Source organism: Oncorhynchus clarkii, chromosome 12 (assembly GCF_045791955.1).
Source record: "Oncorhynchus clarkii lewisi isolate Uvic-CL-2024 chromosome 12, UVic_Ocla_1.0, whole genome shotgun sequence".
Taxonomy (NCBI): domain Eukaryota; kingdom Metazoa; phylum Chordata; class Actinopteri; order Salmoniformes; family Salmonidae; genus Oncorhynchus; species Oncorhynchus clarkii.
In genome coordinates, this window is record NC_092158.1 from 37,349,300 (window position 1) to 37,368,401 (window position 19,102).

General features: G+C 42.5%; 1 protein-coding gene across 2 annotated transcripts in view; it reads left to right on the top strand.

The window, feature by feature from the left end:
• Positions 1–16,073, top strand: part of LOC139423131 (rho GTPase-activating protein 7) — a 108,081-nt gene extending 92,008 nt beyond the window's left edge. For both annotated transcript variants that reach the window (XM_071174816.1, XM_071174817.1), the window contains exons 6-14: positions 94–267; positions 4,323–4,482; positions 4,690–4,888; positions 5,050–5,263; positions 7,234–7,348; positions 8,112–8,333; positions 10,704–10,921; positions 11,311–11,484; positions 14,966–16,073. In XM_071174816.1, the coding sequence (XP_071030917.1) occupies positions 94–267; positions 4,323–4,482; positions 4,690–4,888; positions 5,050–5,263; positions 7,234–7,348; positions 8,112–8,333; positions 10,704–10,921; positions 11,311–11,484; positions 14,966–15,074 (1,585 nt within the window). In that variant the 3' untranslated portion in view covers positions 15,075–16,073. The remainder of the gene's footprint in view (positions 1–93; positions 268–4,322; positions 4,483–4,689; positions 4,889–5,049; positions 5,264–7,233; positions 7,349–8,111; positions 8,334–10,703; positions 10,922–11,310; positions 11,485–14,965) is intronic.
• The last annotated feature ends 3,029 nt before the right edge of the window (positions 16,074–19,102 follow it).

Below are 19,102 nucleotides of genomic sequence, written 5' to 3' on the forward strand. Positions count from 1 at the left end.
ATAAAAATGCAAATAGGTTTTCAATAAATCATATTGTAAATGCATGAACTCTATCACTGAACAAATCATTGTTCTGTTGTGTCTGTTCTATAGACGGAGCCAGCACCACTGGTCAAGCGAGCAGAGCCTTCCCTCAGTGACTGCCAGCAGCCCAGGGGTCGAGGCCCAGCCTGTCTCTCACCTCCACCTGCTGCGGAAGCTCTCCCTACTTAAACTCACCGCTCTCATGGACAAGTACTCCCCCTTCAGCAAGCAGGGCTGGAACTGGTAAGGAATGGGAGGGGAAGTGAAGAGGAGGGAGAGGGAAAGAAGAGATGGATGGGGAAGGTAGAGTTGAGGTAGAGAAAAGGAAGGGTTGGACCAGAAGAATCAAAGGAAAGTGATAGTGCGATGAGGGAAATGAGGAAGAGAAGGGGAAGTGGGGGAGGAAGGGCAGAAGAGGTGGAAGATTGGATGCAGAACTCACTATTTATGTGAAGTTGCAACCTTGCCTCTCACAAGACAAAACTCAGGATGCTGTCAGAGCAATAAATCCCCCCAATAAAGATGCACAAAAAAATCAGCATCTGAAAAAGCGGGCATGACAAAGTATAACCTTCAGGCTAGATTCCTGGGGAAATTATAGACAGGTCCTCTTCTTTCCTTTTGGATAAGGTCTGTAGCTGGGTAATATACGATATGTGCAGTTGAAGTCAGACGTTTACATACACCTTAGCCAAATATATTTAAACTCAGTTTTTCACAATTCCTGACATTTACTCCGAGTAAATATGCCCTGTCTTAGGTCAGTTAGGATCACCACTTTATTTCAAGAATGTGGAATGTCAGAATAATAGTAAAGATCATTATTTATTCAGCTTTAGTTTCTTTCATTACATTCCCAGTGGGTCAAACGTTTACATACACTCAATTAGTATTTGGTAGCATTGCTTTTAAATTGTTTAACTTGGGTCAAACGTGACGGGTAGCCTTCCACAAGCTTCAAACAATAAGTTGGGTGAATTTTGGCCCATTCCTCCTGACAGAGCTGGTGTAACTGAGTCAGGTTTGTAGGCCTCCTTTCTCGCACACGCTTTTTCAGTTCTGCCCACAAATGTTCTATAGGATTGAGGTCAGGGCTTTGTGACGGCCACTCCAATACCTTGACTTTGTTGTCCTTAAGCCATTTTGCCACAACTTTGGAAGTATGCTTGGGGTCATTGTCCATTTGGAAGACCCGTTTGCGACCAAGCTTTAACTTCCTGACTGATGTCTTGAGATGTTGCTTCAATATATCCACATAATTTTCCGTCCTCATGATGCCATCTATTTTGTGATGTGCACCAGTCCCGCCTGCAGCAAAGCACCCCCACAACATGATGCTGCCACCCCTGTGCTTCACGGTTTGGATGGTGTTCTTCTGCTTGCAAGCCTCCCTCTTTTTCCTCCAAACATAACAATGGTCAAATACTTATATTTTTGTTTCATCAGACCAGAGGACATTTCTCCAAAAAGTACAATCTTTGTCCCCATGTGCAGTTGCACCGTAGACTGATTTTTTTATGGCGGTTTTGGAGCAGTGGCTTCTTCCTTGCTGAGCAGCCTTTCAGGTTATGTCGATATAGGACTTGTTTTACTGTGGATATAGATACTTTTGTACCTGTTTCCTCCAGCATCTTCACAAGGTCCTTTGCTGTTGTTCTGAGATTGATTTGCACTTTTCGCACCAAAGTATGTTCATGTCTAGGAGACAGAACGAGTCTCCTTCCTGAGCGGTATGGCGGCTGCATGGTCCCATGGTGTTTATACTTACGTACTATTGTTTGTACAGATGAACGTGGTACCGTCAGGCGTTTGGAAATTGCTCCCAAGGATGAACTAGGCTTGTGGGGGTCTACAGTTATTTTTCTGATGTCTTGGCTGATTTATTTTGATTTTCCCATGATGTCAAGCAAAGAGGCACTGAGTCTGAAGGTAGGCCTTGAAATACATCCACAGATACACCTCCAATTGACTCAAATTATGTTAATTAGCCTATCAGAAGCTTCTAAAGCCATGACATAACTTTCTGGAATTTCCCAAGCTGTTTAAAGGCACAGTCAACTTAGTGTATGTAAACTTCTGACCCACTGGAATTGTGATACAGTGATAAGTGAAATAATCTGTCTGTAAACAATTGTTGGAAAAATTACTTGTGTCATGCACAAAGTAGATGTCCTAACCGACTTGCCAAAACTATAGTTCGTTTTTAGGGACATTTTTAGGGACATTTCATCTCGACGGTTGACGGCAGTGACCTCCAAATAGCATTACATGGGATGATGTATGAGAACTCAGCACATCCCAATCAGTTCTATCAGAATGAGTTATTACTTTTCATTGTTTGTAGCTATTTCCTCACCAATGTTTCAAAACCTGATCCCCAAAACTTGGCTACCCCACTAATAAAGTGTTTGACATTATTAGTTTGTGTAGCCAACTGGGGGAAAAGGGATTGCTTAAGGCAAGAGGACAGGGTAATTGACTTTTTGAGAGCAGAGTAATTGGGCTATTTGTTTTAACAATCATTGAGCTAACTACAAAAGAAATAACCTACTCCAGCCTCTCTTCGCTTTTCCATTGATCCTGTGCTTCAGTATTCTGCACCCTCACTGCTGTGGAACTAGCTTCATTCTAGACAAGTGGTGTCTTGTATTTGCTGTGGCCAAACACCTTTCCCCTTGGCTTTCTCTACACACACACACACACACACACACACACACACACACACACACACACACACACACACACACACACACACACACACACACACACACAGAGTGAGTGAGAGTAAGACACACAGAGAAAAACACACCTACTAACACTATGACACACACACAATCACATTAAATCACTAGCAGAACACCATTACGGTAATGAAATGAGGTGGACGCAGCAGATATCTTTTAATTGAACAGCTGAAAACTATAATGGAAATGCTGCTTGTAATGGGAGAGAGCACTATCAACGAGAATCATGCTGTATGAAAATGTGTGAATTTAATTCCAGTAGTAGGTTAATTTCTGCAATCATACATTTGATTGGCTCTGAAGCTTGATATCTCAAGGTGCCTGAACTTGATTTATGGAAGAATAATGAGGGGGAGGCTTTAAATGGTATTCATGTTATCTCCTCAGCTACACAGGCCGTTACCCCGGCACTTGCTGGCTTATAAAAACATCCTATTCAGCAAATAAACCAATTGGGCTTTAAAAGAAATGTCCCATCTGAGTTTTACACAAAGCCCTCTTCTAAGAGCATGTGTGCTCAAATGAAAAAAATATTATAGTGTATACTATGGTAAGAATACTATAGTATTCACTGTAGTGTTTTTGCAGACTTTACTGTAGTATTTACTGTCGATTTCTGTAGTATTTACAGTTTACTGTAGTATAAATGGTGTTGTAAAAAAAAGTATATAATACTATGTTTTTGCGGACTGTAGTATACTGTAGTATTTACTGTGGTATTTTTGCGGACTGTAGTAAACTGTAGTACTTAGTATAGTGTTTTTGGGGACATTACTGTAGTATTTACTAATGTTTTTGTTTTATTATCTTTGATATAGAAGTGGGGGGCTTTCACCCTGAGGAAACCTACTGTAGAAATATTAAAATAGCACGTTTTCCATAACCTGTAGGTAGGTAGGACTGGGTTCTGAGTGGAGTGTTAAGAGCTTCTGCTCTTTTCCATAACCTGTAGGTAGGTAGGACTGGGTTCTGAGTGGAGTGTTAAGAGCTTCTGCTCTTTTCCATAACCTGTAGGTAGGTAGGACTGGGTTCTGAGTGGAGTGTTAAGAGCTTCTGCTCTTTTCCATAACCTGTAGGTAGGTAGGACTGGGTTCTGAGTGGAGTGTTAAGAGCTTCTGCTCTTTTCCATAACCTGTAGGTAGGTAGGACTGGGTTCTGAGTGGAGTGTTAAGAGCTTCTGCTCTTTTCCATAACCTGTAGGTAGGTAGGACTGGGTTCTGAGTGGAGTGTTAAGAGCTTCTGCTCTTTTCCATAACCTGTAGGTAGGTAGGACTGGGTTCTGAGTGGAGTGTTAAGAGCTTCTGCTCTTTTCCATAACCTGTACGTAGGTAGGACTGGGTTCTGAGTGGAGTGTTAAGAGCTTCTGCTCTTTTCCATAACCTGTAGGTAGGTAGGACTGGGTTCTGAGTGGAGTGTTAAGAGCTTCTGCTCTTTTCTATAATCTGTAGGTAACACAATATATGGTCTTTACTTAGCATGCAGGTTTCAGTTTTAACCTGGTTATCTTCAACATCAAGCCTTGACCTCCATCTTGTATTGTTTATCTCCCCTCAGGACGTTCCCCAAGCCCCCGCGGAAGGCCAAGGCTCAAGAGCTGAAGGGCAGGAGGGTGTTTGGTGTATCCCTCCTCCACAGTATGCAGCAGACAGGGGAACCTCTACCCCCCAGCATCCTCAAGGCTCTATTCTATCTGAGGACAGAGTGTCTCGATCAGGTACTGGACTCTTTAACCTCCTGTACCACCAGTAGATGTAATATTGCTCATACATTATTCAAGAAATAGTTAGGATCAGGCTTTAAAGGGACAGTTCACCCCAATTTCAAAGTTGGTTAGATGTTTTCATATCTAAAATTGTCTAATATACCCCCCCACCCCCACCCCCCTCAGGTGAGACTCACCTTCACTCTCTCATCCCCTCAGGTGGGTCTGTTCCGTAAGTCGGGGGTGAAGTCTCGTATCCAGTACCTGCGTGACATGGTGGAGGCAGACCCAGAGGGTGCGTCTTACGAGGGCCAATCAGCATTCGATGTGGCTGATATGGTGAAACAGTATTTCAGAGATCTACCAGAACCTGTGTTCTCCAGCAAACTCTGCGAGTCCTTCCTGCATATCTACCAATGTAAGTGGACAGAATCTGCGTGACTGACTGTACTACCTAATCATAATGTTAATGATGGTTAAGTAGGCATTGTGAAACCAATTTTAGACATTTTTACAGTATAATCAATCCTATCCACCACTCCAGTCTAATATCGCTCACCCCTTCCTCATCCTCCACAGATTTCCCCAAAGACCAGCAGTTCTGTGCGGCCCAGGCGGCCATCTTCCTCCTGCCAGATGAGCACAGGGAGGCCCTGCAGACACTCCTCCTCTTCCTCCGAGCTGTTGTGGGCTGTGTGGACGAGAACCAGATGACCCCCACCAACATTGCTGTGTGTCTTGCCCCCTCTCTCTTCCACCTCAACACTCTGAAGAGAGAGGGCAACCCAGCCAGGTACGGTGCACCGCCTTCTGGGAAGGAGGAAGACGTCAAGTTGCCCCTAGAATCTAGGGTCTAGATGCTGATCTAAGATCAGTTTGGTGGATTTGGCCCTTATGGTTGAAGTTAGGATTGGGGGAGTGTAAGGTGACCCTGGAACGGTGCAACTTCTAGACGAGAAGTGGTCTGGAGATCTGGGTCCCACATTGTTAAAGTTATATCATTCCCTCTTACCAGCTTCGCCCTGATGCTAGGACAGTAGAGTCCTTGCCCATCTCCCGAAAATTGTCTGAAACCCTACCTCTTGAAAGAGTATCTTAAATCTTTCCCCCCAAACCCTCAAAAAAAACACTTGCTCTTGTCTTTTCCTACTAACACTGATTTGCCGATAACTTCTTTATTGAGGAAAAACGTACTTACTACGACTGTGACATGTGGTTGTCTCACTTAGCTATCTTAAGATGAATGCACTAACTGTAAGTCGGTCTGGATAAGAGTGTCTGCTAAATGACTAAAATGTACATGTAAAATGTCTTCAGTTGTTGCATAAGATTACTCCGGTGCACTTTGCTTAGTGTTCATCGCCACAACGGCAGATTTAAAATGGTCTGTTTTTGACATGTTGTTTTAGTTTTTCCTTCTTATGCTGTGTCAGATTCATGGGTTGTTTAAATTCCTAGAGATTACATCAACTGTGGTAATCTAGTCAAAACCCTATTTCCCTGTGTGGTAATGAATAGCTGTCGGCTGGGTTTATTTTTTTTAATTGTATTTATATATTTTTATTTAACTAGACAAGTCAGTTAAGAACAAATTCTTATTTTACAATGACAGCCTACCCTGGCCAAACCCTCCCCTAATGACGCTAGGCCAATTGTGCGCCGCCCTATGTGACTCCCAATCACAGCTGGTTGTGATACAGCCCAGGATTGAACCAGGGTCTGTAGTGACGCCTCTAGCACTGAGATGAAGTGCCTTAGACCGCTGTGCCACTCGGGAGTTTAATCGCAGCGTGAGAGAGAAACTTATGTAACCCTACTAAATCTCCCATCTGGACTTTCTCAGATAGAGGAGATTTAATATCTGTAATACTAGTCAGCTGGTTACTACAAGAGAATGGGAAGGAGAGGGAGTGGGAGAAAGGGAGGGAAAGAGGGAGAGTGACAGGAAGAGGGAAAGAGAGAAAGAGGGAGGGAGAGAGAAAGAGATGGCCCAAGTGACTCATTTTTTAAAACACATCAGTCTTTGAACTTTGTTTTTGAATCTGGCACTCTCATTAACTTCACAAGACTGGTTATCTGTAGTTGTTGGCTCTGAAGTGAAGCGCTGCGAAGATAGACACTCGCACGCACACACACGCACACAGACACACACACACTCAGCTGCACACACTCTGCTGACACCCTGTATTCTGACAGCATGTCTAGAAGTTCCACTTCACATCGAAAAGTGGCATCGTGGACCTAGTGATGTCACATAGCACAGGCCTGATTGTGTCTGATGTAGAGAGACAATATACCCCTCTTCCTCCTCCTCCTCCTCGTATAATGCCAGCCTGTCCAGGGGAGCCAGTTGGCTCAACCATTTCCCCACAGGCTGTCAGAGTAGAGCACAGATGGTAGTCATAACACAACACAATAAACACTCTGTATCTCCCATCACTGGAAACAGAGCTATGCCTTGAAACATGTCACACTAGGAACAATGACCCGAACAAATAAACTCTACTCCCATGAACTGTTGTGTTGTGGCACATTGTGCTTGAAGGATACAGTGATGTTAGTCAAAATGTAACTGCTTTGCTTTTGCGACATGTTTTTCTTGGTTTGGAAGTCGATGCTGACGTTTCTTCTTACATCCGCATTGAATACCAGTCTGCTTGCAAGGATCTCCAAAAACTGTAGGCGAGTATAGAGTAATGGCAAAACAGTACCCCTGAAATCTTTAACTCTGATGTAATGACATTACCTGTTTCTCTGACCTAGGTCAAGCCACAGGAAGTACAGCCTGGGTAGGCCTGACCAAAGGGACCTGAGTGAGAACCTGGCTGCTACACAGGGCCTTGCCCACATGGTGACAGAGTCCCTACGCCTCCTTCAGGTACACACTACAGTACAGTTACAGCACAGCCTGTTCTAGCCACACTAATTAACATCAGGTGTGCACAGTGTGTGGGTGTTACAAGACTCAGCACAGCACACACCACTCTCTCATGAGTGTACTCTCACTGTGCAGTAGTATTTACTGTACAGTACATTAGAAAAAGCAGGAAGGCCCTTCCCTATTGTTCACAACCGTAAACCAGGGATGGCAACTTTGATGGGGGTGGGGGCCACAGAAAAAAGGAGGGGCCACAGTGGCTCGTGGGTCCCACATCCATATACCCCTCCCAACCATATTTTCAAAATTGCACCTTGTATATTCTATTATTCTAACTCTCAACAGTAAATTGAGACTTCGACTAAGTTCCTAAAAGTTCCTAATTATTTATGTATTTTTGTGTGAAATTGGTCCACGGACCTACAAAAGGGGAGCCCGCGGGCCACCAGTTGCCCGTTCCTGCCATAAACCATCTGCAGGGGAAATTAAATGAAGAGGCACTTCATCTATGTTATTCAGTTCATTGCATTTACTTGATGAAACAGAATAAAAATATTAGAAAACAAGACTTTATGAATGCCAACAACAGGCTCTTAGTCACCATATCTTCGCTTGATGCAATAGCACATCGATTGGTCAAGAAGTCATACAGTATATCTTGTGACAGATGTTAACATGCAATATTTGGATTTGGGTGTCAAGATTAAGTCATATGTGACCTTATGTAGAAAAAGTCTAGCTAACTCTTCCTCTCTCTTTCCAGCTTCCAGAGTTCTGGCCAGACCAGAGTGTGTGCAGCCCCAGTGAGGAGGCTCTCTGGGCGGATGGGGGTCGGAGTTCGCCCTTTCAGGGTGGGGAGGAGGAGCAGGATGAGAGGGCCAAACTGGACCAGACCACCCAGCACCTGCTGAGAGAGGCCAGGGAGAAAAGCCAAGGCTGGGAGTTGTGCTCTGGACCAGACCAAGTGGACCTGGCCATTAAGAAGGTGTGCGATGGAATCTGATGTAATTAATGAATGAATGACAAACAAATGAATGGATGATTTAAGGAACTAACAAATTAATGAAATAGTAGTCAAATAACATATAATAATACAGTATATCACAAAAGTGAGTACACCCCTCACATTTTTGTAAATATGAGTATATCTTTTCATGTGACAACACTGAAGAAATGACACTTTGCGACAATGTAAAGTGGTGAGTGTACAGCTTGTATAACAGTGTACATTTGCTGTCCCCTCAAAATAACTCAACACACAGCCATTAATGTCTAAACCGCTGGCAACAAAAGTGACTACACCCCTAAGTGAAAAAAATGTCCAAATTGGGCTCAAAGTGTCAATATTTTGTGTGGCCATCATTTTCCAGCACTGCCTTAACCCTCTTGGGCATGGAGTTCACCAGAGCTTCACAGGTTGCCACTGGAGTCCTCTTCCACTCCTCCATGATGACATCACGGAGCTGGTGGATGTTAGAGACCTTGCACTCCTCCACCTTCCGTTTGAGGATGCCCCACAGATGCTCAATGGGGTTTAGGTCTGGAGACATGCTTGGCCAGTCCATCACCTTTAACCTCAGCTTCTTTAGCAAGGCAGTGGTCGTCTTGGAGGTGTGTTTGGGGTCTTTATCATGTTGGAATACTGCCCTGCGGCCCAGTCTCTGAAGGGAGGGGATCATGCTCTGCTTCAGTATGTCACAGTACATGTTGGCATTCATGGTTCCCTCAATGAACTGTAGCTCCCCAGTGCCGGCAGCACTCATGCAGCCCCAGACCATGACACTCCCACCACCATGCTTGACTGTAGGCAAGACACACTTGTCTTTGTACTCCTCACCTGGTTGCCGCCACACACGCTTGACACCATCTGAACCAAATAAGTTTATCTTGGTCTCATCAGACCACGGGACATGGTTCCAGTAATCCATGTCCTTAGTCTGCTTGTCTTCAGCAAATTGTTTGCGGGCTTTCTTGTGCATCATCTTTAGAAGAGGCTTCCTTCTGGAACGACAGCCATGCAGACCAATTTGATGCAGTGTACGGCGTATGGTCTGAGCACTGACAGGCTGACCCCCCACCCCTTCAACCTCTGCAGCAATGCTGGCAGCACTCATACATCTATTTCCCAAAGACAACCTCTGGATATGACACTGAGCACGTGCACTCAACTTCTTTGGTCGACCATAGCGAGGCCTGTTCTGAGTGGAACCTGTCCAGTTAAACCACTGTATGGTCTTGGCCACCGTGCTGCAGTTCAGTTTCAGGGTCTTGGCAATCTTCTTATAGCCCAGGCCATCTTTATGTAGAGCAATAATACTTTTTTTCAGATCCTCAGAGAGTTCTTTGCCATGAGGTGCCATGTTGAACTTCCAGTGACCAGTCAGTATGAAGGAGTGTGAGAGCGATGACACCAAATTTAACACACCTGCTCCCCATTCACACCTGAGACCTTGTAACACAAACGAGTCACATGACACCGGGGAGGAAAAATGGCTAATTGGGCCCAATTTGGACACTTTGGACACAATTTTCACTTTGGGGTGTACTCACTTTTGTTGCCAGCGGTTTAGACATTAATGGCTGTGTGTTGAGTTATTTTGAGGGGACAGCAAATGTACACTGTTATACAAGCTGTACACTCACTACTTTACATTGTAGCAAAGTGTCATCTCTTCAGTGCTGTCACATGAAAAGATATACTCAAATATTTACAAAAATGTGAGGGGTGTACTCACTTTTGTGATATACTGTAAAAGTTACTGCTTGGTTACAGTGAACCCCCCCTGAGACCACACCAAAACAACACCACCTATAAAGAATACTGCTGACTATTAAAATGGTTATTATGTATGAGTCAACATCGAAACACCATTGATTGTCCAGTTAGTCAGACCAATTAACCTTTTACTGCAGTGGACTAAATCAGGGTTATGCAGTGTTTCTTGGTAGTCCTAAACAAATCTACTTTGAAACAAAAGAATACACCTCACACACATGGTTATGGGCAACAACAACAAAACCTGTCCAATGTCAGATATGGATTTGAAATGTATTCAATTTTGAGTTTGCATCCCAATATAACACTTTATATACATCACAGAAGACTGAAATAAGACAAAACCGTTTGACATAAAAACACCATATTTTCAGTGTTTTAAAAACATAATGTTTAGTAATTATGGAATTATGAAAAATATTAATAACATTCCACCAATGAGGCCACTAGAGGGCCACTATTTGGTCATTTGACTGCAGGAAAGCACACTGAGAATTTGAGCTGAGATATGTTCAAAATCAGATTCTCACAATAGGTCTCAAACACTCTTCCTCTCCTTCCCCGCCCTCTCCATACCAGGTGGATGACGGCTGGCCGCTGCGGTTGTGGAAGGGCTCCATTGAGGTGGATGCCCCCCAGAAAGAGGCCCTCCAGCGAGTCCTGAGGGAGCAGGGTCTTTGGGAGAAGACCCTCAAACAGTCAGCAGTAGTCCAGACCCTGACAAAGGACACTGAGATCTATCGCTACCTCCTGCAGGGCCTGGGACCCAGACCGCCACAGGAGCACCTCCTGCTCAGGTAATGAGGCGTTGCCAGACCAATTCTGCACAGCGCTGCACGATGCTGCATGGGTCTTTAGGCAGGCTGCTGACTCTGCTGAGTAGAAGGGACAGATGAGTCAGGGACAAACAGAGTTCAGCTTGGACTTGAACACTCTGGCTAAAGTTGTTTTGACATGTTGCTTGTTACTGTACTGTACCATTGCTACATGTTGGCATCACGGTGAATGATGAAAGAGCTAGTTTATACTAATCATGTTACATTAGTGTCAAAGGAATGTTGACTGTTTACTCAAACACCTAGTCAAATGGTGGCTGAATATCTGAGGGTCTATTTCTCATGGAGCTTGATTCTGAAAGTCTGTTTTTAAATTAACCAGAAGAATCTTCCACAATTTTCTCATGCAGGACCTGGCAGTCAGACCCGTCGGCCGGACCTGTTTATGTGTCAGCTATATCTACAGAGCACCCTGAGGCCCCCATGGAGGGGGTGCGAGCCCAGGTCCTCTCTTGTCTCTATTTGGTAGAACCCCTAGGGACCAAGAGGTCCCGACTCACACACCTCTGTCGCACAGATACCAGGTAGGCAAGACCGTGAGAGGGAGGGAGGGAGGGAGGGAGGGAGGGAGGGAGGGAGGGAGGGAGGGAGGGAGGGAGGGAGGGAGGGAGAATGAGAGGGGAGGGAGGGGAAAGAAAATGCACAGCCTTTAAAAAAATATATCCAGAGTCACGCTTATTCTTTACCTTCTGTAATGAGGTATTCTCTGCTTTTGACTGCACCAGTATCTCAAGTGCGATCACTGCCTCTCAAAAGAGGCACACTCATCTAGAGAAGGAAAATAATGAATAGAAAGGCACCCCTGGTGCACACATGATTTAGCCCTCTTCACATTTCCTTATAGATTTTCTGCTTCTTACCTGATTAATTTATTCCCTGCATGATTCTGCTGGGTTGTTCTGTAGAGTACCGCTGTTTCCATTTGTTTCGGACGATTTAATGAAACAAGCCATGCAATGGAAAACAGGTGTCTAGAAGCACACAGAGAGAGAGAAGGGGGAGGAGAGGGAGATAGAAAAGTGTGAAAGGGAATGAGGGGGGCATAGAGAGGGACAGTAGGAGAGTGTTCTCCCCTGCATTATACTGGGCGCTATTGTGCTGCTCCAATAGCCCACCATCAGTAGGGGTAGTTGACTACTCACTTAGGGCACGATTCCGATTTAGAAATTTACTTCATTCCTAAGCAAGCGTTTCCTATACACTTCTGAGTATTTTGTATTCAGACTTACCTTATTCAGTTGCATAACAGGCTTTGCAAGTGTGGTTCCCTTGTGCACGCTGAATAAATGTTATTCAACCACTGAAAACCCTCCCACTTTGTGGCCAACAGATTTTCTTGTGGAGTTTTAACTCAATAGCGTTATCAGTACATTTCTCTTAAGCCATCCCTTTAAAAATGGTGTACATTTCATTCTAATTTTGTTGACAGACTAGAATACATTGAGAGAACGGTTGTAGAAAATAGGGATCAATGAAAGAAATCCATGTAAATACAGTATATGCATATTAGTCTCCATTTCAACACCAACTGGCAGATTTAAAAAATACTCCGATTTTGTAGATTATTTTTGGCACATTTTAGCAGTGGTGGAAAAAGTACCCAATTACTATACTTGAGTTAAAGTTAAGATAACTTAAAAGAAAATGACTCAAGTGAAAGTCGCCTAGTAAAATACTGCTTTAGTAAAAGTATTTGGTTTTAAATGTACTTAGGTAACAAAAGTAAAAGTATAAAGATTTTCAAATGTCTTATATTAAGCAAACCAGAAGACATGATTTTCTTGTTTTCTTTCATTTACGGATAGCCCGGGGCACACTCAGACTCAAATTTACAAACAAAGCGTTTGTGTTTAGTGAGTCTGCCAGATCAGAGGCAGACTGCTAAGCATTCAAAATGTATCGACTACTTTTGGGTGTCAGGGAAAATGTAAGGAGTAAAAAGTACATTATTATATTTAGGAATGTAGTGGAGTAAAAGTAAAAGTTGTCAAAAATATAAATAGTAAAGTACAGATACGCCAAAAAACTAAGTAGTACTTAAAAGTATTTTTACTCTACACTGCATTTTAGGATTAGGAAAAACTGTATGAATCATACAAAAAAACAGGTTTGTAGAGCTTTTACTCAAAGAAATACATTTGATTAATCAAAAATGTCCACATTCAGTACTTTAACACACGGTGATGTTGGTAGACTAGTGTACATAGAATTATAATAGGGAGAATAGTACTATTGTACTGTGGGTTATACCCTCATCCATTGCCTGCATTAACCATGGAACTGTGTAATGACACAGCCAAGTATTGCGCCATGCGTCAGGTTCAAACTTACTGCTTGGTCTGCGCTCCGCTCCATAACGACTTAATGTATTTTTTATATTATCTACTGGTACTAATGAACCTCAGCAACAACCACACGGCCGTGATAGCGTTTACAGAGGAAGCAAATGAAGGTAAACGAAATAATGCAATTAAATGGAATGATAATTTAGGCTATAGGCCTACTAACTGAAGGGAACTAACATTAAATTGCCAGTTGAATGTGTTGTTTTTAGACCTACTGACAGTAGATACTGATAGTGGCAATTCTTTTAACATGATAGAAATAGGAAACAGAGAAAGTCGAGGGAGCCTATAATTAAGACATTCGAGAGTTCCCATCCCTGCAAGTTAGAAGGCCATATAATTACAATTCTGCATAATGGCACAGCATGCTTCAGTTTGCTGCCATATGACTGGTTTCACATTTGTCTCCAGCGATTCTAAGATATATATAAAACAAGAGTCATTTATATTTGCAATGCCCTTATCCAAATGGATTACAAATGTACCTACTGGAGCTCTTACCAATAGCTCGTATTTAGTTGTAAATTATAGTGCATGGAGAATGGTGTTATTTCAATCAGAAAAAAGTTGATACTTTATCCACTTGGAACCGGTAGGTTCGCTAGACCTTATTCAAATAAAATCATATTGGTCACATACAAGTGTTTAGCAGATGTTATTGCGGGTGTAGCAAAATGCTTGTATTCATGGTTTCCTCTCGCGTAAAATTGGTGTAATTATTAGGGAATAAAGTGGAGGTCAGAAAACGGTCTATCTTAGACACGCCTCCGCCACACCTTCCACACCTTCATTTATTCAATCTCCATCCAAAACAAAGTGCAGGTGAATAGCACACTATTCTCTTGCTTTAGTTCAAGGTCGGAATACGCATAGAGAGAAAAGTGCATAAAAGGGAATTCCGTTCCATTTACGAGTGCTTAATTCTGGTCTCAACCACACACTCATCACACTAGGCAGCACAGAGAGATTTGAACTAGACGGTTTGCCAACAAGACAGATTCACACGATTATGATGATTATCTCTGCAGGGTTTTCTCACTTCATTACATCAGAACTGAGCGGTAACGGAGATAACATCTCTGCCTCATTCTACTCTCTTTAAATACTCATAGAAGAGAGCTTTGCAGGCCTAATATATTGGGTTTATTTGCAGTGCTAGTGGCATTAGGTTTTGAGTACTTGTTGGCTTATCGTCGATAATCAACTCACTGTTCTTTGGTCTGCTGAGCTTAATAGCGAAAGCCAATGACACTGATATCGAGGAAATTGAAAGTGAAATGTTCTTTGTCAGTGTGTCTCTTACACCAAGGTTTGGTTGCGTTCCAGGCAGACTATATTGCAGTCATGCTATATCCCACTGGGCACAGATGTCAATTCAACATCTATTCCACATTGGTTTGACGTAATTTCATTGAAATGACATGGAAACAAAGTTGATTCAACCACTGTGTGCCCAGTGGGATACAGCAACCAATGGTTGCTCGTCAAGTCATTTACTTTGCAGTCACGCATCAGATTGCTATATAATATGGTTATGTCTGGCAGGCAACTGCAATGTAGTCTGCCTGAAATGCGGCCTTTGTGTCTCTCTGACTGTCTCATCTGAACCCTGGTGATGCTTTGTGTGTATTACCTTCCTGTTACTGTGTGTGATTTCCAGGGGCCGATCCAAGGAATGGCACAACAGAGTGAGTGGACACCTACTGGCCTCCAACCTTCTGGCTATCAGAGACTCATTCAGACCAGACCACAGTGAGACCAAGATCTAAGTAATAGCTCCGAGACAGAACCCAGTCCTCATCTACCCCGAGAGGAGGACAGATGAGGAGAGAACAACACAAGCAGACAGAAGCCTGCAGGCATACAGCTGTAGCAGAGAGGACTGAAGGAGGGGGTGGAAGGCAGGAGGGGGAGCTAAGAAGTCGTCTTAAACCCAAGACCTGATATGAATTCCAGAAACATATATATTTTTTTATGGAGACAATTGCCCCTCCGGACTCGCAGCAGGGGTTGTCTGATGAAGTGTTCAGGTGGAGGCGGCTGAGCTTTTCATTATCAAGAGTTATGTGGGAGCCTGCCACCATGATGGAACATCTCATCCCATTTGAGTGACTGTTTCAGGCCTAATGCATGGCAGGGGGGCCTCCGACAAAGCGCTGCCAGACACCACAGGTTTTAAGAGTTAATAACAGGGCCTGTGTAACAGTTCAGATATGCCAAGAGCAGATCTACCTCTTCGGAGAGAAAAGCCTCGGTTGCATCACGCTTTGAAGCGGGACAAAGTTAAGGATTCAGGAAAGCTTCCTCTTGCAGTTCTGAATTGGGAAGATTCTCATGTACATTTGTGCCATTGTGGCAGATATTCTGCGAGGCACGTTGCCGTCCTCAAAATTGTACTCTGTATTTATTATTTTACTGTCAAAGGGATTGTCTAATTACTTCATTTTAGTTATGTGTGTATTTGACTTGACACTTGTGTTTCTCTGGTAATGTTGTAAACTTCAAAATGTATCACAGTATACTCACTAAAAGGGTCAGTTACACTATGTTTATAGATGTACATATTCATGAATGTGTAGTTTATCTAATTACATTTTATTATTGACTTTTATTATTCCTCAAAATTATTTAACAAAATATTTGTATTCAGAAATATTCAAATAGATTTACTTAAATATTGGTTTTCAAGCTTTAGGAAAACTGCAGCATACCCTTTTTGTAATACATGTGTTGAATCAAAATGACAATGTAAAATGTTGATTTCTCTAGTCTTCTTGCTTTGTGTGTGTGTGTTGTGATAGTCTGCTTGAATCCCAGCCAGCCAGTCACACTGATTGTTTTCTCTGAAGACCCTGAAATAGCTAACAGCCAGAGGAAGATGACGTCACTCAGTGCTTTTATCACACAGAAGATTTACAGGTCTGGGCTTATGATGATGTTGATTTCCAAAGACAAAAATTCTCTCCCTCCCTCTGTTACAATATGCTTAGAAAATTATTTACGCTGTCAAACTGCCCACTCGTGTCATATTTGCATAATGACATTTGCATATCTTATTGATTAATCTCCTAGATCACATTATTGAATCCCCTTTAAGCACCTAGTACTGAGGCATTCTCCTAAGATCATGAATATGCTGAATAACTGCATGTGAAGGAGAAGTCAAAATACCTCACATGGTTAGGCTGGATATAAAAGGGGATTTTGTTGAATTTCTATAACAGTCTTTTAGAATAGAAACGTATAGCTTATAACAGGGCTAGTGCCTGTGGCGAAGATTTCAGATTGGGTTTGGGTAACGCCATCCCATATGGTTGAGCAATCCGGAAGTGTGACAACTTGATTCTGGTTGCGTTTACATGTTCAGCCCAATTCGGAACTTTTTTTTCACAAATTGGTATTTCGACCATTCAGATGAGCTCTGATGTGAAAAGATCTGATGTGATTAGTCAAAGGATCAGTTAGTGGATTTTTTAAAAGATTGGGCTGTCTTTGTAACTCAAAAGGTCAAGATGGAATCAAAGAGGCCAGAAATATTACTCCACAGACCCTTGACACCAAACCTCTCCTCCAATCACCTAACACTAGGCAGCCTAGTAGTATAGCACAAAAGACCTGGCTGTGACTACAGTCCATGGAAATTGAAGTAAACATTTGAGGAAAAACCCCATTCATTTTGTGCAGTGCAGTCCACTGCCTGGCTGAACCAGGGGCAGAATAAGATGAAACCATAGAGTACTGCTGAGGGATCTCTATTCCACTGTGAGTAAATCCTACTGCAGGTGTTATTGAAGTTTGGTGCCAAAACAATGTGGTCAACCATTTTCCTCCTGAAGCCTTTGTCAAAACACCTTCAGCACATTGTCCTTCAACCGGAGACATACGCACCAAAGTACCCATTTTGTGGAAGATTGATACATTTTTAATAAAGGCACTGGGAATCACTGTTCCAGTAGGTATTGAAGTCATGCAGTGGAATTATAAAAGATTCATATAAATATGGATATTTCATACATTCTGGTGACGGTTCATACACAAACTCTTATCACAGTTTATGAGCTCAACTCAAGTTTAGAGAGGTGATTTATATTGCTCATGGCATCCTTTACAGCATAATACTAGTCTGTATCCATCTACAACAGTGCATAACTTTCCCATGGGAAAACACAGCCTTACAATTAAAGTCTTGGCTGCCTCTGAGTGTGAGATTATCATTTGTCAATAAATTAGTGATTTAGTGCACCTGCTAACACACAACATTTAGTTGCTATGACAGAGAATACCATGTTGGTTTTGAGGATTAATTAGGCTAGTCCAACTTCATTTGAGAGGCTAATGAGTATAATTTGAGGCCATGGATCTAATAGGTGAGCAACCACATGCTGTGGTACACTCAGTAAAGCCCTGGCAAGGGGCAAAAGTCTTCACACAGAAATGGCTGAAGTGGAAAGCCATGGTGGACACCCTTTGCTCCAATGGACCCAAGAGGACCAACTAAGTAAAGCCAGTTAAGTCACAAGCTGTGTGAAGTCACTGATGCACCTTGTTCATTGAACCTGCACAGAAAATATATAGTATTTAACCAACAAAGGAGCCCCTCCAACCATGACAGGATATTTGGCATTGAGACAAAGACAAACCGATTAGTCTTCTTGTTATTTCTCCTTCCCCTTGTTATCATGTGTAATTTAGAACTTAAGTCAAGTCTAATCAATATCTGGTCAGTCCACAGCTACCTGTGCAATGAGTAAATAATAAGCAATTGTCCATTTAGCTGGACAAATCAATTCCATTAATCACACAGCTGATTATCAGGATGGGACAAGGCATTCATCATTACTGTTCATTTAACCTTGGCGTGCAGGTAAATAGCCAAGGTGAGGATCTTCTACCACTGTCACTTGGGAGAACAACTGTTGTCCCCAAGTCTCTCTGTTGCTGACTCACACTTTAAGGCAAACTGTGCCTAGCCAAGCCAAGCTGTACATGGGCTGGATTTGGTACACATCCACCATAGTTGCTGGAACCACGCTGAAAAGGAAAAAGTAAAAAAAAATATATATATATATATATATATATATTCAGTCAGCATGTTTGTATCAGACCTAAAGTAATAATCATGCATTTGATTCTCTACTGTGAGGAAATTATGGAGGCTTTAATAAAACCGCAGATCAAATGTAATTGCATCAATACAATTAAAATTAATTTGAAAATCATTGCAATTTCATTACATTTTCAAAAATATATATAAAATGGGAGCAATAATTGCCTATTGATATGAAAATGGATTGAAAAGTCTACAATATGGTTAAAACACTGATTCAATATTTTTCAGGACAGGAAGGTCTACTGCACTTGGCTGTCCTCAAAGTGACCAATATCACAGGTGCATGGGTTACAAATATGTATATGGGTTTCAAGTCAGATGACAGATGGGGCAGCTGGACTAAGATGACAGAAAACCTTCTCACTGTTAGCCAAAATAATATGCTCTATTTAACCGTCCACACTGAAAGAAAGGATACATGTTAAGCTACTTATGCTCCCTTCGTTCACGACCGACCGACGTCTTTCATCTGAAATACTGTATTATTTGGCCGGGTCAGGATCGGCCCAGATTTACTGCAATAAACAAAGGTCAATCTCTAACACATACATCTCGAATCCCCGGTGCAATAATTGAGCTGTAGCCTAAGTCAGTATTGCTGTTTTGGCAGCCTCTCCAGACATTCCTCAATCTCTTGGTAGGTATTCTGACATTTAAATGGAGAATGATGAGCAGGGTGCCAGATCC